The 23,583-nt window shown below is 35.8% G+C and overlaps 6 gene segments (V, D, J or C); 5 read left to right on the forward strand and 1 right to left on the reverse strand.

Moving 5' to 3' along the window:
* Nucleotides 1-1,939: 1,939 nt before the first annotated feature.
* On the forward strand, nt 1,940-3,007 carry LOC128616934 (Ig heavy chain V region 914-like). The segment is given in 2 exon segments: nt 1,940-2,573; nt 2,667-3,007. Coding segments are annotated over 2 exon segments (441 nt in total).
* Nucleotides 3,008-3,974: 967 nt separating this feature from the next.
* LOC128623600 (Ig heavy chain V region 914-like) lies at nt 3,975-4,552 on the reverse strand. The segment is given in 2 exon segments: nt 3,975-4,384; nt 4,478-4,552. Coding segments are annotated over 2 exon segments (384 nt in total).
* A 1,374-nt stretch (nt 4,553-5,926) lies between these two features.
* On the forward strand, nt 5,927-6,600 carry LOC128623559 (immunoglobulin heavy variable 1-69-2-like). The segment is given in 2 exon segments: nt 5,927-6,090; nt 6,174-6,600. Coding segments are annotated over 2 exon segments (465 nt in total).
* A 1,957-nt stretch (nt 6,601-8,557) lies between these two features.
* On the forward strand, nt 8,558-10,442 carry LOC128623548 (immunoglobulin heavy variable 3-30-like). The segment is given in 3 exon segments: nt 8,558-8,787; nt 8,887-9,146; nt 10,185-10,442. Coding segments are annotated over 3 exon segments (507 nt in total).
* A 7,249-nt stretch (nt 10,443-17,691) lies between these two features.
* Nucleotides 17,692-18,132, forward strand: LOC128616937 (Ig heavy chain V region 1B43-like). The segment is given in 2 exon segments: nt 17,692-17,736; nt 17,827-18,132. Coding segments are annotated over 2 exon segments (351 nt in total).
* A 3,933-nt stretch (nt 18,133-22,065) lies between these two features.
* Nucleotides 22,066-22,779, forward strand: LOC128616947 (Ig heavy chain V region 914-like). The segment is given in 2 exon segments: nt 22,066-22,364; nt 22,469-22,779. Coding segments are annotated over 2 exon segments (351 nt in total).
* Nucleotides 22,780-23,583: the final 804 nt, after the last annotated feature.

Consider the following 23,583-nt stretch of genomic DNA (forward strand, 5'->3'; position numbering starts at 1 on the left):
TGCAAAATTCAGAGGAGCTTACTAATGTTCAAAATTACTTCAGATTTTCCACAGATAATTGCCAAGACGTGTCATATGATGTCATCACAATGCACATTCGACCAAAGCACTCTTTGATTCATGTGCATCGAACAAATTGGTTAACTTTCACTCCCACAATGAGCACAGTTATATTCTTACTGGTTCCGTAGCTTTCTGTCTATGTATACACAGTTTAACTGAATTGTTTAGTAGTTTCAACTGATTCCACATTCAATCTTATAGAGCCAATCATGACCACAGTCTTAATGAAGCACCTGGGCAGAATAAAATGTAATCTAACCATACTTGTAAATCACTAATATCAAATGTCTTACATTTACAACATTTACATTTACTTACATAACAACTTGATTATTTTCCTATAACAGCATTCCCCCAAGTGTTTTATTCCTTACTGAATCTGTCACTGAGCTCCTCTGCTTCTGTTGTATTTTAGGTAAAGGTCTGGGTAAACTAAAATATCTCTAAATGCTCATTAATACACATTCAGCTTCTCTCTCCTCACCAATGATTCACCATCATCTCACTCACATTAAACAACTGACAGATAATTGCTCTTTGTTGCTAAGATTATCATAGTATTATTATATATTGCATTACACTACTCTGCAAAGGTAATACTAAATTACTCTAATTCTAAATTTTATACACTATATCATCATTCACAAAGATTTAAGAACAGTGATAATTTGTGACCTGAATTAATTCTGGAACAACATTCAGTTTGTATTGGATAACCTGGATTAGACACACAGCTGAAAAATGACAGTTTCTGAAAGGACTGGACATGTTTGTGTTGTTCAGTGATCAGAAAACTTCATGTTCTTCTGGGTGTTACAGTGATACACAGTGATGTACTAAAAGGACATGATATCTAATGAGTAAAGAGCAGTTATGGACTTGATAGCATGAAACACAGCTGGAGTTTTACAGTAAGCTCTTTCTCTTCATGGCTGTTTCTCTATGAATCGTTTTTATGTCTCTAGTGGGCGTGCCATGCAAATGATATCCTGCCTTTGAACCATTTATGCTGATATACGTTTAGATTAACATCATACCAGCAGTTTATGTCCATTTACAGCAACAGTAATTATTTTAATAATTTGAGATGGGACTAGGCAGAGTTTTGAGTTACTTTGCTTTAGCAATGTTCATTCAATGTTAGTATTATCAATTTTGTATTTTGTATATTTATATATCTGTACCCACGTTAGAAATTATGAACATTATCCTTTTCATTGTTCTTTAAGTCCCCTGAGAGGCACTCTTTCAATACTTACACAACATCTATTCAACAAGTTGAGGTTAAAATGACTGAGAGATTAAAATGACTGAAAGAGGACTGATGTCCTCCTAAGATTTCCATCAAAGTCATAAAATCTATTTGCAACATTGTTTAAAAACTAAGACAGTAGTGTTATTTTTACGTTGAATGTTGTGGAACATTCATAAGACAAGTTATTTCCTTCTGAATTGAGAATTTAACAGCACTGTGTTTGTAAAGTCTTTTATTTGTACGTTAGTCTGTAAATTGAATAATACCTTCATTCTAAAACCTTTAACTGTACAACATTGGCCAACCTGGTCTCATTCAAATGTGTATGAATTTGAAAGAACAGAAACACTGTGGTGGGAGTTAGTTTGATTTTGAAAAAAAAATAAAGTTGTAAGAAAAGTACAAACTAGAGGTGTGCATCAGGATGAGCATCAGCTATAATAAAGTCACAGGAGCATGTGGTCAGATATGAAGCCTGTGTGACCCACAAATGGCCAGAAACTTTAATATGGCCGCGTATTGGGTGATCATGCGATGCTGCGTGAAATGTTTGCTGCTACATCCTTGTTAGTGTCACTGTGGTTTAAAGGTCTTTTATGTTTATATTCTGGGGAAAAACAACCAAATTAGTTTGTTAGAAAATATCACAATCAGGTCCAAAAAAAAAAACCACACACACATGGAAATGGGCAAGAGAGGAATTAAAAAACAGTCTCTCTCTCTCTCTCTCTCTCTCTCTCTCTCTCTCTCTCTCTCTCACACACACACACACACACACACACACACACACACACACACAGCTCTAATATATCTAATATATCTAATATATTGCCCCATATCCTATAATTTTGGCCTTTATAAAATCCTCAAGCATGGATAATAATTATCAACCTAAATTTAGTATCTAAACCTTGTTATGAGTTTCTCAATATGTTTAATTCCCTTTATTATTTTTATATAAATAATAGAAATTAGAAATTGGTAAAGAAATTTCTGTCACAGAAAAGATTTGTTCCATTAAAAAGCCAGATATTCTCCATCAGATAAATCTCCTCAACCATGTCTGAAACATGTTTTAAGTACATTCTACTCCCATCATCACCGGATATGCAAATACGAGCATCAGGGTTAGAATCACTCTATTTATGAGATGTGATGGACTCTGTTAAACTTTGGAGAACAGAGAAGATCCCAATACAATCAACACACACCATGTTCTCTACATCTCTACTGCTCCTGCTGGCAGCTGCTTCCTGTGAGTGCTTTACCAAATTCATTCATTTACTAAAATAACAATAAATGTGCAGCATATATTGTGTGAGATATCACCATGTGTTTTCCTCCACAGATGTGCATGGTGAAGAGCTGACTCAGCCTGCTTCCATGACAGTCCAGCCAGGCCAGAGTCTCTCCATCAACTGCAAGGTTTCATATTCAGTTACCAGCTATGGTACAGCTTGGATCCGACAACCTGCAGGAAAAGCTCTGGAGTGGATTGGATACATCAGTAGCGGTGGGGGTACAGATTACAGTGACAAACTGAAAAATAAGTTCAGCATCTCCAGAGACACTGCTACTAACACAATAACAATTCGAGGACAGAATCTGCAAACTGAAGACACAGCTGTGTATTACTGTGCAAGATACACAGTGACACAGAATAGTGGATTCTCCTTACAAAAACTTTGAGACATGTTAGAGACATCCTCTCAGTGTGACTAATAAACCATCTCAGTCAAACTTTTACTTTATTCCACTGGAATGAAGATTCAACTTCAGCTTGTGTCATTTCAAGCACACAAAAAGTAATATCCATCAAATAATTGCATAAAAATTATGGTTAGTGGTCATTTTGAACGTTTATTATTTGTTTCACTTTACAGAATATTTAATGAACAGTTAAAATAAATATTTATTTGGTGGATATAGGAATAGAACAGCATGTCTCCAACAGTTTGTTGTGTTTAACACAATCTGTTTTCACAGGTTGAGGTCCAATACTTTCGTAACACAGTAGAAGTCAGCAGAGCTCAACAAATAAAGTGAGGGGAAAATCCACTGCAGGTTGAAATTCCAGTTTTGTCAGCATAGTGTGTGAATTGTGGCTCTGGCAGTTCTTCAACAAATAAACTAACAGGCTTCCCAGTCCCAATAAACACCTCTAGTCCCAACCAGATTTCCTGCAAGATTTCTAAAAAACAAATAAAAACATCCTCCTATTTGTATTAGTATCTGTTCAGAACACATTATCAGTTCATTCCACAATACTACACGTTCTGTTAATTTTTTTAAAAAGCCATTAAATAATTGTGTAAATTGTACAGGAACGCGTTAGAATGAGCGTCTCTCTGTAAACCTTGCAACTTGATCTACTGTCAGAGCCGCTGTTATATAAATGTAGCACCTTCTGACCACAGTACCTACTGTTTTATTAAGAAATGTTCATTTTGAATGATTAACTATTTATTTGGGTTTCTTTATGGATAGTGTTCATAGCATCTTCACAAAATATAGTAGTTGATGATGCATTTTATGCAGACCCTTCACTCATGTCTCTTACATTAGGGAGATTAATAATGGTTCAAAATCAGTCTTTGAGCAATGTATGTATATATTTTTTAATGACTATTTGTGTGTTTAATTGTGAAATTCATTCCTCTGGATAAAATGTAATAGTGTGATTGAGATGGTTTATTAGTTGCATTGAGAGGATCTCTAACATGTCTCAAAGTTTTTGTAAGGAGAATCCACTATTCTGTGTCACTGTGTATCTTGTGCAGTAATACACAGCTGTGTCTTCAGTTTGCAGATTCTGTCCTCGAATTGTTATTGTGTTAGTAGCAGTGTCTCTGGAGATGCTGAACTTATTTTTCAGTTTGTCACTGTAAGCTGTACTACCACCACTACTGATGTATCCAATCCACTCCAGAGCTTTTCCTGCGGGTTGTCGGATCCAGTCTGTACGATAGCTGGTAACTGAATATGAAACCTTGCAGTTGATGGAGAGACTCTGGCCTGGCTGGACTGTCATGGAAGCAGGCTGAGTCAGTTCTTCACCATGCACATCTATGGAGGAAAACACATGGTGATATCTCACACAATATATGCTGCATATTTATTGTTATTGTAGTAAATGAATGAATTTGATAAAGCACTCACAGGAAGCAGCTGCCAGCAGAAGCAGTAGAGATGTAGAGAACATGGTGAGTGTTGTTTGTACTGGGGTCTTCTCTGTTCTCCAAAGTTTAACAGAGACCATCACATCTCATAAATGGAGTGATATCCAACCCTGACGCTTGAATTTGCATATCTGGTCATGATGGGAGGAGAACGTATTCAAAACGTGTTTAAATCATATGGAAGAGATATGTGGATTTTTAATGGAACTGAAGCCTCTTAATCAAATTCTATCATTTTCATTAAAATATTATAGAGTCAGTGTAATAAGCACAAGGATTAAAGACTAAATTTTCATGATAATAATTATCTGTGCTTGAGGATATTGAGATTATAATATAAAAACTCCACATCTCTTAAAAGTCATGACAAAACACTCTCATACTTTTTCACACATGATCACAAAAATTCTAATTTGTTGATGTGGTTATTGTTAGGTAAAGATACTACAGTATAACAAGTTCTTCTAAGTGATGTGATTATAATAGTTTGTATAATGTGCAGCATTGTTAAAGATGTAGCATTATTATATTAGAAATATGGTTTAAATTCTACATTATAAACGTCTAAGAAAATAACTTTAAACGTGTGTGTGTGTGTGTGTGTGTGTGTGTGTGTGTGTGTGTGTGTGTGTGTGTGTTTGTGTGTGTAGTGAGGAGAAGGAGAGCAGCTGAGTAGTTTATATCACTTTAGCTTTATACCATATACAGTTAATCCATCATTAATAATATGTCATTCCATTCCAAAGCTTTTGTGCAGGTTGTTGAATCTGAGCTGTGTAAAGTAGATGTTGGTATCAGTGATAGAAGCGACACACACTCAGCTCAGTACAAAACACACATCTGCAAGAAGAGAAACAAAGTGTAAATGTTTTTCACCTATAGAGGGCAGTAGCTCACTTCTACTGAGGTAAAACTCATAAAACTTTCTTTTAAAGGAAACATTTTCTGAAACTAGAAATGACACAAGTATTATCTCTCAGAACTAGGAGCAGAAGGTTCCTCTAAATAACAACAGCAATAACACACCCAACACATCAATTCAGACAGCTTATGTAAATGTAAAATACATGTAAATTATAACCTACAGTATATAGACATTGCCTAAATATATATATGCAAATTAAACATTTACATTAAGTATTCTCATGTTGAATGAAATTGTTCAGTTGTTAATTGAAGTAAAATATTCTGAGGTTATTTATTCGTTATTTTAAAAATGTTCATTAATAATTAACTATCTCTAAAGTGAAGGAAATCAATAAATCAGAACTTTGAAGGTTACTTGCATGTACAACAATTATTAAAAACAACCACTAAGCTGAACTGGCAAGCTGTAAAATGTGACATCGCTCTCATCCTTGGCACATGCAAAATCAGCCAGTGGAGCTTCATATTATAGACCTGACTCTATTGGTTAAAAGGAAGTCTATGCAAATCCATCCTGTTATTATTTGCTCTAAATAAAAATCATCTTGCTGCTCAGCTAAAGCTCATATCATCAAACTGAATTACAGAACTTCTAAACATCACAGAGTTTGATTATGGGGCTAAGCGTCTTTCAGCAGTGCATTTTTATACTCATGTTAACACGAGGTATCTGAGACTTCTTTATATGTTTACCACTGAGTGTATGATTTAATCCAGTGATAATTATTTTTGATTGTTTTATCTGGCAGGTTTTTGCAGTGCTGAGATCAGACTGGACCAGTCTCCTGCTGTGGTAAAGAGACCTGGAGAAACTGTGAAGATCTCATGTAAAATAAATGGATATTCAATGACAAGCTACAACATACACTGGATCAGACAGAAACCAGGGAAAGCTCTGGAATGGATTGGTAGGATGAGTACAGGCAATAATGAAGCAATATATGCAGAGTCTTTGAAGAACCAGTTCACCATGACCGAGGACGTCCCAGCAAGCACACAGTACTTAGAGGCCAAGACTCTGAGGACAGAGGACACCGCGGTTTATTACTGCACCCGACAAGCCACAGTGACTGGAGCTGAGGAAGCAGCTGTACTAAAACCACAATCATATTTTTCACGCAGGATTTTATTGAACAAATCATTACTGTTGTCATTTATGTAAGTGATGAATATAATCCCCTCTTACTGTGGTTAATGAACTGCTCAATTACATTTTGTTTACAATTGTTTATATTACAAACCAGAAACAAATGAATATTACATTGTAATGTTCAGTTATTATGGAGTCTTACTGCAGTATTCAGATTCTGTAAAGTCCAGATGTTATGAACATGAATGAGTCTTTATTAATTACATATACATTACAGCACAGTGAAATAAATTTTTTGTTCGCATATCCCAGCATGTTAAGAAGTTGGGATCAGAGTGCAGGGTCAGCCATGATACGACACTCCTGGAGCAGAGATGGTTAAGGGCCTTGTTCAAGGGCCCAACAGTGGCAGCCTACAGTCAAGCATGGTGGTGGGAGTGGGCTACAGTTCATTGAGGGAACCATGAATGCCAACATGTACTGTGACATAGTGAAGCAGAGCATGATCCCCTCCCTTTGGAGACTGGGCCGCAGGGCAGTATTCCAGTATGGTAACGACCCCAAAAACACCTCCAAGATGACCACTGTCTTGCTAAAGAAGCTGAGGGTGAAGGTGATGGACTGGCCAAACATGTCTCCAGACCTAAACCCTATTGAGCATCTGTGGGGCATCCTCAAACGGAAGGTGGAGGAGCACAAGGTCTCTAACATCCACCATCTGTGATGTCGTCATGGAGGAGTGAAAGAGGATCCAGTGGCAAACTGTGAAGCTCTGGTGAACTCCATGCCCAAGAGGGTTAAGGCAGTGCTGGAAAATAATGGTGGCCACACAGAATATTGACACATTGGGCCCAATTTGGACATTTTCACTTAAGGGTGTACTCACTTTTGTTGGCAGTGGTTTAGACATTAATGGCTGTGTGTTGAGTTATTTTGATCGGACAGCAAATTTACACTGTTATACAAGCTGTATACTCACTACTTTATATTTTAGCAGTGTTGTCTTCAGTTGTTCTTCAGTGTTGTCACATGAAAAGATATAATCAAATATTTACAAAAATGTGAGGAGTGTACTCACTTTTGTGAGATACTGTATATATATATATATATATATATATATATATATATATATATATATATATATATATATTACTGTATATGTACAGTTAACATTCCATTTGCTTCCCATGTTTAAAAGCAGTTTTTGATTTTCATATAACTGAATTTAAATGGTTCTCACAATAACTGGCTTTTACATTAAATGATAACTATTTAAAAATAATAATAATAATTTAAAAAAAAACATTTCTTAATTATTAATTCCTGATGTTGATTTCAATACACAACACATAAGAGAGAGTTATTAGAGAAATTCAGCACTTCTGCACATGCTGCTGTAGGAAAATAATTAATTTTAAGATGGTAACAGTGAACTGCTTCAAGTGAGGATTCGTCACAACAACCTGCCCTTGATTATTTTCCTATAACAGCATGCCCCCAAATGTTTTATTCCTTACTGAATCTGTCACTGAGCTCCTCTGCTTCTGTTGTATTTTAGGTAAAGGTCTGTATAAACTAAACCACCTCTAACTGCTCATTAATACACATTCAGCTTCTCTCTCCTCACAGGCTGCAGTGATTCACCATCATCTCACTCACATTAAGCAACTGACAGATAATTCCTCTTTGCTGCTAACAATATCATAGTATTATTATATATTTCATTACACTACTCTGCAAAGGTAATAATAAATAACTCTAAATGTTATACATTATATCATCATTCACAAAGCTTTAACAACAGTGATGATTTGTGACCTTCATTATTTCTGGAACTACATTCAGTTTGTGTTGGATAACCTGGATTAGATACACAGCTGAAAAATGATAGTTTCTGAAAGGACTGGACATGTTTGTGTTGTTCAGTGATCAGAAAACTTCATGTTCTTCTGGGTGTTACAGTGATACACAGTGGTGTACTAAAAGGACTTGATATCTAATGAGTAAAGGGCAGTTATGGACTTGACAGCATGAAACACAGCTGGAGTTTTACAGTAAGCTTTTTTTCTTCATGGCTATTCCTCTGTGAATTGTTTTTATGTCTCTAGTGGGCGTGCCATGCAAATGATATCCTGTGTTTGAACCATTTATGCTTATATACGTTCAGCTCAACAACACACCAGCAGTTTGTGTTCATTTACAGAAACAATAATCATTTGAGATGGGACTAGGCAGAATTCTGAGTTACTTTGCTTTAGCAACATTCATTCAATGTTAGTAATATTATTTATTACATGTAGCTAAACATTTAATGATTTTTCATAGTTTTTTTCATACTTTAACACCGATCTTTGTATATTCTTATATTTCAGATTCCTGCAGTCAGACATTGATTGAGTCTGATTCAGTGACCATCAAACCTGATCAGTCTCATAAACTGACCTGCACAGCCTCTGGATTTGATTTTAGTAGTTACTGGGTGGCTTGGATCAGACAGGCACCTGGAAAAGGGCTGGAATTTGTTGCAACTATCTATGATACCAGTAACATACATTACTCCAGTGCAGTTTATGGCTGCTTCACCATCTCCAGAGACAACAGTAAGAAGCAGGTGTATCTGCAGATGAACAGCGTGAGGACAGAAGACACTGCAGTGTATTACTGCACCTGCGACCCACAGTGACACTTCTCCTTAGACATCAGTACAAAAACACATGCTTTCTGTAGTCACGTGACAAGCTCGCTTTTTCATCAGCAGTGTATACATTCAATTAATTTACTGTATTGTCATATTGACCACAAAAAAAAAAAAAAAAAGACTATTCATATTCAACACTTCATCAATTTGCAGGAACATTAGCATTTTTGGGCACAACAATAGTTGCCTTATACCACCCCCTCCAAAAAAATTTATCAAATTGATCAAATCAATACTTATTTAAAAAGAGTATAATGTTTAAAATGAGAACTTTAAGGTTTTATCTTTAAATAAGTATTGCGGTGGCCAAATCACCAAATATGGCTTAAAGACGTAAATACTGGCTCTCTTTTTCTCAGTGTCAGAAACGGAAAGTTGTGCAGCGCCACCTTGTGTACAGTGGTATTTCTGATTTTCAATAAGCACTATCTACTGTCAGGGAGTGAATTTACACTTTCATTCAACATTTCGCGGAGTTTAACACCTAGGTGTAAACATACATTTTTTAAAAAAAAAAAACCCTGCAAAAAACATCCCAGAGTAAACAGGCCCATTGAAGATGCAAATAAGTAGCAAGTTGAATGTTGAGCTGCTGGTGTCTTTGGTGTCTGAAAGCCGAGAGCTTTATGATATACGTCACAGTGACTACAAGAATGTTGGTAAGAGGGAGTTGTTGTGGCAATGAATTACGAGACAGGTATAAATGAAGGTCGGAGCCAGCTCCAAATGAGAGGGTCAGCTCCAAATGGGCTGTACAAACCCCCAGAGGACCTTGATTGTTTACTGTAGTGTTTGTCATGTAAATTAAGCTGTCAGGTTCTAACAGTTAAATGGGTTAACTTGCAGTTTTTAAATTTTAAATATTGACACACTGAATTCATGGATGATGTAGAATCAACAAAAGGAGTGTATTTTATTTGTAAAATGATGTTTTTATCCATTTTATAAAAGTGTTTTCTGTGTATCCGCCAGGTTACGCTGGTAAGGGAAGATGAGGTGAGCTCCAGGACATTTACATCGAAGCATTTCACCCAGGATTGTGCAGTTTCTCATGCATGCAATCCAGCTGTGCTAATGAGTAATGTCATTGTATATGCAGAGAAAATGCATGGTAACTTTTATCACTATGGACTGTATATATATGTAAAATTATGTTTTTATTTCTGAGTAACTTGTACATATTTTGTAGATTTAGTTGAGAAGGAATAGTTCACCTAAAGACAAAATCACTGAGCAATAAAAAATTGTTGGTTATAATGTTGTTACACATTCACCTCACTGAGTGCAGTTATATCTCGCCTTAAGTTTGTTTCCATCTTGAAACTGTTGAATTTTAAAATGAATATTTAATATTAGACAATTATCATATAAACTTCAATATTCAAATAGAATGGCATGTCTGAAAATTAAGCTTAATTTCTGACAGGGGTTTGAATGTTTTCAGATAGAGAGTATATATTTATGAATAAAATGCTCAGGTACAGGTCTAATACACAACTCCCAGACTATTGTGGATGTTTAAAACTAGTTGTATGTAAAAGCTTGTTCAAAGTACTCTGACATATAATTCCACAGCCTGTGATGAAAATATGGAAACACATGCCATGCAAAAAGTCAGACAATGAACTCAATAGTCTTATCTGGACTTCTGATACTTTTCTGGTGGAACAGATCATGGCTCCCTATATGGTCACATTCTGTGTTTTGTTGTTCATAGATGAAGGATTATCTCCAATAATGGGAAACCTTTCATATCACAAATCTGCTCAGATTTTTTAAATGAATTAATTTACTTATTTATCTATTTTTGCATTGCAGATTTAATGGATATATTTTGTGACATCAATCACCAGCAGAACATATTTTTAACATGTTCAAGTTCATTTGAAAAATCATCATCATTACAAATGCAGTAAATTACAAGATCATTGAGTATCGCCATCCACTGTTCAAAACTGTTTCATCTACTTGGTTTTCATATGGTTCGTATCCATCATTGCAAATATTATAAATTTCATTTCAAATATTCCTGTCTGTCTTGCATGTGAGTGTTTATTTTAAATGGAGGCACAATGCCTATGGAACTGGTCATCAATTTCTTCTGAAGACATCTGTGGAAGAAATAGCCTTAATATGAGCTTTATTTCTTAATTGAATGTGAACTTAATCATAGATATAATCTAAATAGGTGATGTGCTTTTATTTTTCTTACCCCTGCATTGCCTGATCTTTGAAGATTTAACATGTTTGACTTTCTTTTCAACTAGGGTGCTGGTGGAGCGCATGGTGAAAATCAATATTCCTACATTCATATGTTATATTAGATGCCACACTCTCCTAGGTTGAAGATACTTCATAAAAATAATAATGAAATAAAAAAAAACAACAACAACAAAAAAAAACCTGAATATGAAAATGAATCGAGACAGATCCAAATAAACAATAAAGTTCCAATGAAAAGTAAAGCTTCAAGTTCTGTTCCTCTAACTTGTTCAATAATTGTAATACAGATTAAATACGTATGGGCAGATGATGTAAACTATGGATCTAGTCCAATGTTATTTGGGAACAAAGAGCCAGCTGAATTTTCTCAACATAAATTTTGTGTGTAGTTTGTTATCAGATTGTCTAGATGTACATCACACATCTGATGAACAAAGATTTCCTCTCCTGTGCTGTAATGATGGTTGGAAACTAGGACTTAATGGCACATACTGTAGAAAAGTCATATAGAACATAGAGAAATTTCAGTTAGCGCTTTGATAATTAAGTCACCTTTCACGTTGCCTTTTATTCTGATCACAAGCAGACATTTATATTGTTTCTAAGTTTAGTCTTTGTTTAGACTTTTTTGATGCTGAAGAAGCAAAAATCCAAGGAACCCTTAACCTTCAGACTAATGATTTGCGATGTCTGAACACAATGCTTGAAAAGAAACATGTATAACGAACTTGAGAAGGTAGAAAGGGGTTCTATAAATTCGTGAATGGGTATCTCTCTCTTTCTCTCTCTCTCTCTCTCTCTCTCTCTCTCTCTCTCTCTCTCTCTCTCTCTCTCTATATATATATATATATATATATATATATATATATATATATCGCTGTTACAGTAGTGTTTAAACAGATACATAGCAGACAAATACACATATAGACAGTTTTATTTTGTACATGCATACCAATTAATCTTCACCTATCATCATTCCCCGTTAACAAAATCTGTCACCACCTAATAAAACAGTTTAAGTCACTAACCAAAGTAAGTACACAAACTGACGCTATGATAAAAGAACAAAAACAATTAACCTTTCTTAAAGAAATTCTTAAATTCTCTGATCAAGTATATGGCTGTGCCACCTGTCTATTAAATAAATGCCAGTCCTTCACATGAAAAAGAAGGATCAAAATATTCTGCAGTAGTTTGGCTCTGTGACTCAAAAAGTTGTTTTTCATCTGACATCTGAAAGCTAACTACTGTCCCAACACCATACAATACTGATAATGCTCTTACACTTAAGAGGACTGAATGGCAGACCTTGTTAAATAATATGTTTTTTCATTATAATGTCTTATATTTAATAAAATATATATTCTTATATAACTCATATTACTTTTTGCCTATTCTTATACGTTGACATGGTAGAAGACGTGTCAATGGTCAATGCTGGTGTGAAGGTGATCCTGCACAATGATATGTCTTTGCAACTGTAAGTGACTAGTCAACTTAATCCTTCACATGGTATTCATACATTGCCATAAATTTCTGCTACTCTATGGATCACGCTGAAGTTTGAACAAAATGGTTTGACTTAGTGTCTGCAGCAGTAGTGTACAAGCCATTTCTTCCTAATTTGTTTATTAACTTTTGTTGCATGCCTAAAAGGAATAAAAGTTATTTGCCAGATTCAGATGCTCCTAAACAAATTGTTATAAAGTATGAGTTTGGAACTTATCAACAAAGACTGTACTATCTTTTCTAATATGATGCATTTATTATAGAAAAATATTTTCACTGAAATATTTCAGATATATATATATTTTTTTACACTAGTTTACACTAAATGTCTAATATTCTGTTCTGTTGGAAATTTGCCTTAACTGTTAAAATATTTTGGAACCTTTAAAAATAACTCGACGGCTTCTTTGGCTTATAGTGTATATGACTGCTCACTGTCATAAATCCGTACAAGGAAATAAAAAGTAATCATTTTGACTCCAGATCAGGAGTGGGTAAAGACATACTGGTGATCTGATCTATATTATATATGCATACTTTAGATAATGCCTCTCTGAGGGCCATGTTGGAATCTTCCCAAGTCAAAGTACTGTAGAACTCCTAAGCATTAGGTCCCCTCATCATACTCTTTCCATACCATCGTGGTCTTTGCCTGACAAAGCAATTCGCATTCTATGTCAAAACATATTTGACAGTTGGGGTCTAATTCTAAAATCACCAGATACCAAATGTACAACAGTTTTGTCATTGCCATCACAAAGTAAAAATGTTTAAACCTTAATTAACAGTCTCGGAGGGTGGGTACATTTGTCACTCTACATTAAGCGTAGGGATCCTTATAGACTGTGGAACTGAAATGTACTTAGTGTGTCTCCACCGATTTATTTCACATTGGGGTACAACCATTTTTATTTTTTACCATTATGGACGAAACACCAGTTTCTTTTAAAACATCATCTTTAAATGTTTTTTCTACCTCCTAAATGAACCTTCAGACTTAAGACACGATCTTTGGAGTTGTTAACGCCCTGCTCAGGGTTAAACAACAACGTCTTTACAATATCTTCATGAATAAATTGCCAAACTAACATCTTGTTTTTTTTTCTCGGAGCAAAAGTCAGGTCCTCTCTCATTTCAACAGGCCTCTTGTTGGTGAATACACAGCGTTCTTCTAGGGGTATCAGGATTTCTTGGAGCAGACATTATAACAGACAGTTGCAGAGTTTCTTCTGTGTTTTAACTACAACGTCTTAACCATTATTTAAGCACTGAGACGCACGACTCTCTCCTTAATTCGTTAACATAAACACATTTGTAAGCATTCTAATCAGCAAAACCCCCAGAAATCACATTTCTCTGTCTCCCACAGACAGACAACTGCCAGGAAAGATCACACATTATGTCAAACAGTGTTACAGAGGTCATTAATTTACACGACTTGACTGTTGGCCAGTGGGGACATGGGATGTCAAAGCATAGACAAAAGAGACATGTGTTTATGTATTTAGCGACAGTTCTGTGTAAGTATCCTTGTTGGTCAACCATTTTCCAAAAACTTGTTTATAGTTGAAACAAAATGCACGATTCTTTTAAACACCATCTTTTAAAAAGGTGTGGTTTTTTTTTTTTTTTTTACCCTTAAAGTACCTTGTTTGGAAAGTAGGCTATGTAATAAATATTTTTAATTTTCTTCAGTCATATTGTCACTTCAGTCTCCACAATAAATAACACCGATGGTTTTGGTCTTTATTTCAGTAAAAGAGAACAATGTCCTCATACAGCCTTGAAATAATGTAGAAAATGTTTTATACATCAGTGTTTTTTGCAACAACATTGGCAATAAAATGTTATCTGTTCATTTCTTGACAGAAGGATCACACAATTCATACACATGGGTAGCTACAGACACATAAAATGTCCACAATTCTAATACATGTACCACATTCAGACACCAGGTCTAGTATTTTCTGATAGATTAGTTACACAAACTGATAATTACCACAAAAGTAATTTCAGAAACAAAGATTCACTTAAACCACAAATGTACACATTGGTAGGGGTCGTAAAACACTGAAACACACGACTCGTCCTTTAATTCATTAACATAAACACATTGTAAGCATTCTGGTCAGTAAACCCCCAGGAAACACATGACTCTATCACTCTCTCTCTAACACACGCGCGCGCGCGCACACACACAGGAAAGGAAGGACACAATCCAGACATTCAGGTGCGAAAATGACCCACTGATACAGTCAATAGGGTTAACCCACCCCTGGTCATAAAATAAGTGTCTCCCCCACAAAACTCTTGGTCAGGAAAAACACAAAGCGCCATAAATTAGACAACCTACAACCGTCAAACCAGGAAAAACATATAGGTCATAAATTAGCGCACTACTTCGATTGACAGCTTGACAAAAAGCACTGTCTACCGAGGAAACACGTGTAGGGGCGTGATTTAGAGAGAGAGAGAGAGAGATGTCTGAAACACGCATATGTGGGCGGGGTTTAGAGAGAGAGAGAGCGGTGTTTCGGTTTAACGTCATTACTGCTTTAACACACAGAATGGAATACATCTCTGGAAAAAACTTATCTCCTAGTTTAAAACATTACGGCGATTCTTTTAGCCAGCACTTTAACATTTTTATCTCATAAGAATACTTGTTTAGAAGTTATGTAATACACGCTATTCTTTTTAAACAGCTCTTTTAACCATTTTTACATCCTAAAGGTTTTATGTGGTTTTGGTTTTTCTGGAAGACATGTAATACGGATTTTAAAAAAAAAACAAAAAAAAAAAACAACTCTTAATCTTTTTAGTTCCTAAATGTTTATGTTTAGAAGGTATACAATCCACGCGATTCTATTAAACAGATTCCTAAACGTTTTATTCAAAGGTAAACCGGGACTCCCTAAAAACGTAATCAACATTTGTTTTCATTTATTTCACAAAACAAATATTCTACTCATATACGTACACATTCAAACAGCATGGTTTTCTAACAATGTGTTTACACGAAAACGAAATAACCCCACACAGTAACACAAACACATGCCCAATATTAAACAATGATGTTTTTCAGACGTATTTCACCCCCCAAAAACCATACTCATTAACATAAACACCTTTTGTTGGGAGGGGGACTATTTCCCCACACACCCCTCTCCACCACACCCCCAGACACACAGGAGCCAGATTGACCCCCTGATACACTCCATAGGGTTACCCACACACCCCTGTCATAAATTAGCTCCACTGCAGAAACGTCGGCCTGAGAAGGACAGGAGCCAAAAACAACATCGCACACTACTTTGATTGACAATTTCACAGAAAGTGTATGATATAACTACTGAGGACTGGAATTTCCATCAAAGCCATACAATCTATTTACAACATTGTTTAAAAACTAAGACATTATAGATCTGTTATATCCATGTCTTAATAAAAAAAAAAAAAGGTTGCATAATCCACACTGTTTGATGAATTAGTGAGTAAATAGTAGTAGTTCTTATATTTTGTAAATAATACATGTTTTTACATTTGCAGGAAATGTAATATATCTTTAGTTCTATTGCACCTTTGCAACACCTAAACACTATCATGCAAGTCAAATGGTTTAAAAGATTGATAATATTTGTATTGTTGGGAATAAGAGCCAATTTAATTTCTTAGAAAATATCACAGTCAAGTCCAAACAAAAAAATACACACAGAAGTGGGCAGGAGAGGATTTAGGAAAAAAAAAAAAAAACAAACAAAAAAAAACAGTCCCCCACACACACCATGTGAAGTGGACTTATTGTTACCACCCTGAATTTATCATCATGTTTTTAAGTAACCGCACATCCCAAAGTGGTTTATTTCATAACACAGTAATTGCCAATGCTAACTTTTTTATTTATTTAGTTTACACTTTCATACATTTTATCCATTAATAGTTACATTTAATATTGTGGAACCTGTGCAAAATAAGTTAGTTCCCGTTATCACTTACGTTTAAGGAGTTATGAACAGTTGTTCCAACTCCAGATGCTCTTTTGTCTCACTCTCGAAATTAATAAGAAAATAAAAAGCAGCTTGTCATGTTGCTGAGAAACGAGATAAGTGCAAAGTCCTCTGTTCTAAAGAGTTTTCTGTGTCTGAAAACCTTTTGAAACTGGAGACTCCTTCCATAAATGTTACATGTCCCATTGTATAAAACTTCATAAAATCCGTTTCATCCACACATAAGGACGGATATCCCAGTTAAAAAAAAATCACAAGTTTCCCTTAGCAGCAGTGTTACTTTTAAGATCTAAAACTGTTTAAGTCAATAAGCAAGCTTAACAAATTATATAAAATCACTGAGATTTTTTGGGGTGTGACTTTATCTCTAATGCATATTCAAAACAAAAAGACACAACCTATAATATTAGTTATACCACAGCGCTGTAGAATTCCCAATACTGATTATTCAGAAGGGGAAATTTGATCATTCTAACATGATGATGGATCAACGGCATCACACCACTCTGACGCTGAAACAAAACAAAACAATAGTCAATTAGTGTGCATATGTATTTATGCATTATGTTAAAATAAAAATAAAGTCACTCACACGTTAATAAGGTACATTGGTCCTGATATGTGGGATTGCATCAAATTTCCCCTAAGATAAGGAGTGTCTCTATGCAACTGTCCTTCCTTGTTGTATATTTAAGCAATGAAGACCAAGAGCTTTTACTTATTCTGCTTCAACACACACCATGATCTCTACATCCCTACTGCTGCTGCTGCTGGCAGCCTACACTGTAAGTGTTTTTACATTTGACATAAAAATGGCTTTGGAGCACATTTTTCTTTTCCAACATTTAAATAACTTTTATTTAACATGTGTTCAGTGTGTTGAGCTGATCCAGCCCGGATCCACAGTATTAACCCCTGGTCAGTCAATGACTCTGACCTGTAAAGTGTCTGGATATTCATTAACAAGTACCTACTGTACACACTGGATCCGACAACCTGCAGGAAAAGCTCTGGAGTGGGTTGGAGAGATATGTAGTAGCGGTGGCACTGCCTACAGTGAGAAACTGAAAAGCAGGTTTCAGGTTTCCAGAGACACGTCCAGCAGCACAATAACATTAACAGGGCAGAACATGCAGACTGAAGACACAGATGTGTATTACTGCGCTCGTGAACCACAGTGAGACAGATCAACTACATCCCTGTACAAAAACACCCAGTACAGAAAACTGTTTTATTCCATACTGAATCTGTCACTGAGCTCCTCCTCTTCTGTTGTATTTTAGGTAAAGGTCTGTGTAAACTAAACCATCTCTAACTGCTCATTATTATACATTTACCTTCTCTCTCCTCACAGACTGCAGTGATTTACCATCATCTCACTCACATTAAACAACTGAAAGATAATTGCTCTTTGTTGCTAACATTATCATGTTATTATAATATTTTTTCAATACACTACTCTGCAAAGGTAAAAATCCATCCATCTTCTACCGCTTACTCCTTTTCAGGGTCACGGGAAACCTGGAGCCTATCCCAGGGAGCATTGGGCACAAGGCAGGGTACACCCTGGACAGGGTGCCAGTCCATCGCAGGGCACAATCATATACACACTCACACACCCATTCATACACTACGGACACTTTAGACATGCCAATCAGCCTACCATGCATGTCTTTAGACTGGGGGAGGAAACCGGAGTACCAGGAGGAAAACCCCGCAGCATGGGGAGAACATGCAAACTCCACACACACATGGCCCCGGCGGGACTCGAACCCAGGAGTTTGTGAGGCGAATGTGCTAACCACTAAGCCACAGTGTGCCTAAAGGTAAAAATAAATGTTATAAATTATACAATCATTAACAAAGACTTAACAACGGACAAGTTGTTGGCATGAGCTCTTGACTGAATTAGTCAGTGATGATTTGTGACATGCATTATTTCTGGAACAACATTCAGTTTGTATTTGATAACCTGGATAAGACACACAGCTGAAAAATGCTAGTTTCTGAAAGGACTGGACATGTTTGTGTTGTTCAGTGATCAGAAATCTTCATGTTCTTCTGGGTGTTACAGTGATACACAATGATGTACTAAAAAGACTTGATATCTAATGAGATATCAATGCTCATTCAATGTTGGTATTAACATTGAAGCATCTCTTTTTTGTAATAGTCACTGCAGAACATACTTACAAGGAAAACATTTTTCCAAATATTAAAAGTAGAAAGACACTCCACATGACAGCTTTCTCTAAATTATTAAATAAAAAACATTTATGTATTAGTAAGGAATAAAACACTTGGAGACATGCTGAAAATAATCATCAACAGGGTGGTGTTATGAAGCATTGCTGAGTTACTCTTACCACTCTGAAGTTGATTATGTTCCTATAACTGTAAGAGGACGCATTACACCGCCGGCAGCCAGAAGAGAGGGACAGCAGCGCACAGTGTGAGCAGCTGTGAAGGAGAACTCAGTTACCCAGAATTCTCCAGGCAGATTAACCTGGATTGCCTGCACCTGACAGGCAGGATACTTAAGTTATGTTTTGGACACAGCCTTTCGTTGCACCTTTGTAGAGGGCTGACTGGTACGGTATGTCAGAACTTTGTTAGAGGTAAGTGGAAGAGGAAAAAGAAAAGATAATTAAAAAAAAGAACTTTATAGAAATTGAAAAGAAAAGCAGAAAGATAGTTGAGGAAAAAAAGGACAAGAGAGATTTAAGGCATGACCAGGACAAGAGAAACAAACTAAGACAAAGATATAAGGCACATTTGAAAAGAAAAACAACTGAACAGTGCAAAAAATACACCCAAAACCTTCTCTCAACCTTCACATTATGTATACATATATAAACCCTGCTTGCTCTTTTATTTATAAGCCAGCAGGGGTTTTTAACTCTGGGTCCACACTGAACCGTCCTGTAACATTAATAGCACGTCCAAAACTGGTTTATTCCTCTGTCACAGCATTTTGGGAACAATGACATTTTTTAAACTAATTCAAGATAACAGTTTGTCTTTTTATTCTTTATAGTTACAAGTAAAATGAAGCATTCACAAAACAAGTTAGTTCCTTTTATCACTTACGTTATAGTAGAATCAACAGTTGGTCCTCACCAGCCTCTGTCTATTTTTCTCTTTCATGGAGTTGCAGCTTGTTATGTTACTGAGAAACCACAAAGCCCTCAATTCTGAAAACTTTCTGAAAACTTAGTTACAGCTTTACCTCTGTGATGACACTGTGTAAACATCAGTACAAAAACAAATGCTTGCTATAGTCACATGAAAAGCTCACATTTTCATAAGCAGTGTATTCATGGAGGTCAAAAAAACAAAACGTTTTGATTGTCTACTGTATGACTGATATGTTTCCGCTTCATGACTTTTACTGCATGTGGCTTGTTGTGAATGTTGTCTTGACATTTATACTGCTGTAAGATTACTTAAGTCGGTTCTTATATATAAAAGCACAACAGTGTAATACACATTAGTTTGAAAAAGCTCATTATTGAATTATTTGACTTTCCTCGGTGCTCCCCAGTGTCTGTGTAATGAGCTCCAGCCAGTATAAAAGTTCTCCCTGCATGCTGTTTTAAACACAGCAATATTTCACTGTGTGTCAGAGTGAGAACTATGGAAGCAGTTTTTCACAGAGATCGGAAACAGAGCTTTATGCCATAACAGACCTACTCTTCTGGGTTTATGAAATAAAATAAAAATACTCACAATACATTATGCTCAAATAAGCAATTTTCTTAGGGTTTTTATCAAATAATTTCCTATGAGACAAGTGTGTGTTTATTTGGGCATCTAGTTTCCATGTGGAATGAGGTTTAGATTCATTTACAGAACTAAATTTATCTTTCAACTATGCTTAGAAGAACATCTGGAATAAGCAACTTTTCCTGAAATCTCACCTCTGTAGAATAAGGAGACTGATGGGTGTTTCTGAATTTTAGCAAGTTTCACCATATCAGCAATTACAAACCTTAAAAAATGTGTTCACGTGGAAGGTCCACCATACAAGTTGTGTGTTCATTGTAATTAAAGGAATGATAAACTATTATAATAAGCTAATTAATATAAACCTGTGATGTGCCTTTCTATATCAGACCTGTTGTTATTGAAAATTAATCAACACCTTCTGACTAAGAGAATTCAACAGTGATATAAGTGTATTTAATATCTTTAAATATTTTTTTTAGGAAGCTTCTTTATTTTGGATTTAAATGACATTAGAGAAGCACACTTCACAGAGAGTGAAGAACAAACAATATCATAAAGACAGGGTTATAAATGACTTCATTTCCCTCTTATACTGTACCTGAGTGCTTTCTCTCTTTTAAACCGTGGTGATACAAATACTCCAATGTGGAATTCATACTTTCTTAATGTATATTGCTGCTCCATGTGAGAAGTTTTTATTGACAGCAAGAACATTGTAACCTTTTTCTGTAAAATTACTCACTGAAGTTTAGTTTCATTGTATCTTACTCTGGCACTTACACCTCTACTCTGCACACTTTTCTTCTTCTAGAACTCAATTAATGGATCTTGTATGGTAGCACTACTTTCATTGTTCTCTGCTTGATATATGTCTTTGCTTGTATTTTCTCATTTGTAAGTCTCTTTGGATAAAAGCATCTGCTAAATAAAAAAATGTAAATATGTAAATGTAAATATTTTGAAAACAGAACTTTTGTGCCTCTAGAGGGCAGTCTGTGCAAACTCAACCATCTCAGTCTGTCGCTATCTGCACATTTAGGTAATCTTTCTCTTCACATTCTGTTATGACTGCATCCAGCATCATGACTCTCAGATTAAACAGAATTACATGTAGCATATTAGCAAATAGTGTTGTACTGATCAGTAATTAAGGCTCTTTGTTATTGAGAACCTGATTTCATGGAAAATTCATGAGGATCTAAGTGAGCCAGATGTTTAATTTTATACAAAAAAAAAAACCCCTGCTTAAACTTTTCATTTGAAATGTGAATTTGTTTGATGTTACAGTGTATAAAAACAAACTTTTTTTTTCCATTCAGAGATATTCTTCTTCAAATGGATTAAGGGTTCATTGAATAATTACGCTTTCTCAGCTTGTAAAAATGGTTCTACTTGGAAACCTTTCTGATAGTGAAACATACTGTTGTAGGGATCTACATATAACCTTATAATCATCCACTCATCTATACACTGAGCAGTCTGTGGTTGTGGATTTAATACATCCATAGTGGTCATGGACACTCCCTATTCAAATAGAGTCGGGTATAAACAGCATGTTCTTGGCTGTTCAGGTTTCCAGTGAGCTCTGTGATTGATAACACTCCCATACACTTTAAATCTGGGTGAAGCAGAACTCGGAGAAGGATGATTTTAGGACATTGTATTTTATTTGTTCTCATTTCATGTAAGTTTCAGACTTTTTCATGTGATGATTACTAGGAAAATTAACCATTCTGTCCCGATAAGCATTATAACATAACATTACCTAGTTATACTCTTCTCTTCCAGATTCTTATGGACAGTCCCTGACCTCCTCTGCTTCTGTGGTGAAGAGACCTGGAGAGTCAGTCACTCTGTCCTGTACTGTCTCCGGATTCTCAATGAGCAGCTACTACATGCACTGGATCCGTCAGAAACCAGGAAAAGGACTGGAGTGGATCGGATACATTGACGGTGGCACTAGCACAACATTCGCTCAGTCTCTGCAGGGCCAGTTCTCCATCACTAAAGACACCAATAAAAACATTCTGTACCTAGAAGTGAAGAGTCTGAAAGCTGAAGACACGGCTGTTTATTACTGTGCACGAGACTCACATTGACACAACAGACTCCAGAGCTGTACAAAAACTTACACAAGCATGTCCTCATGAGCTGTAAATATTCCCTCAGCAGGAAACTGAACCCCAGATACATTTATTATAAACAACATCAATTCATATTAGTGCTCAGATTTATTTCTCCTCTTGTCTTACTCCATTAACAGTCAAAATTCCTCTGTAAAATTCTCAGCCTTTCCTTTTATTATGTCTGGCTGGTGCTTAAAGCTGAAGACAAACATGAAAGCAACATTAATTATATGCAAACACATTAAATGACAAAACATTCAGTTGCATTTCATTTAATTTCTTTATAAAAACATAACTCATAAGAAATCTTTATTGTATTTGTTCCTGTAAGAATTTGTGTACACAGTTTTATAAATGAAAAATGTTTGAAGAAATGCTGTTCTATAGAAAGACCGCCATAATTAATGTTAAACACATAACTCATACTGCATGCAAATCTCCCCAACCTCAGACAGATATAAATACACTGCAAGTACACAGCAGTCTCTGTGTTTGGTCGAGTACAGCAGAGGAATCATGAGCTGGCCTCTTCTTCTTCTGATATCCTCTGTGCCCTGTGAGTAAACACATCTCTCCACACCTTACTCACCTTTTTATATGCTCCATATTTCAGTCTGAGCTGAAGTGAAGTGTGTTTAATAGCTTCTGTGTGTTTTACCGCTCTCCTCTTCTCAGATGTGCATGGCCTCAGTCTGACCTCGTCACCTGCTGAGGTTAAACCTCCCAGAGGCTCAGTGAAGTTGTCCTGTCAGATTTCTGGCTATGCCCTCACTAGCT

This window comes from Ictalurus furcatus, chromosome 2, assembly GCF_023375685.1.
Source record: "Ictalurus furcatus strain D&B chromosome 2, Billie_1.0, whole genome shotgun sequence".
NCBI classification, from domain to species: domain Eukaryota; kingdom Metazoa; phylum Chordata; class Actinopteri; order Siluriformes; family Ictaluridae; genus Ictalurus; species Ictalurus furcatus.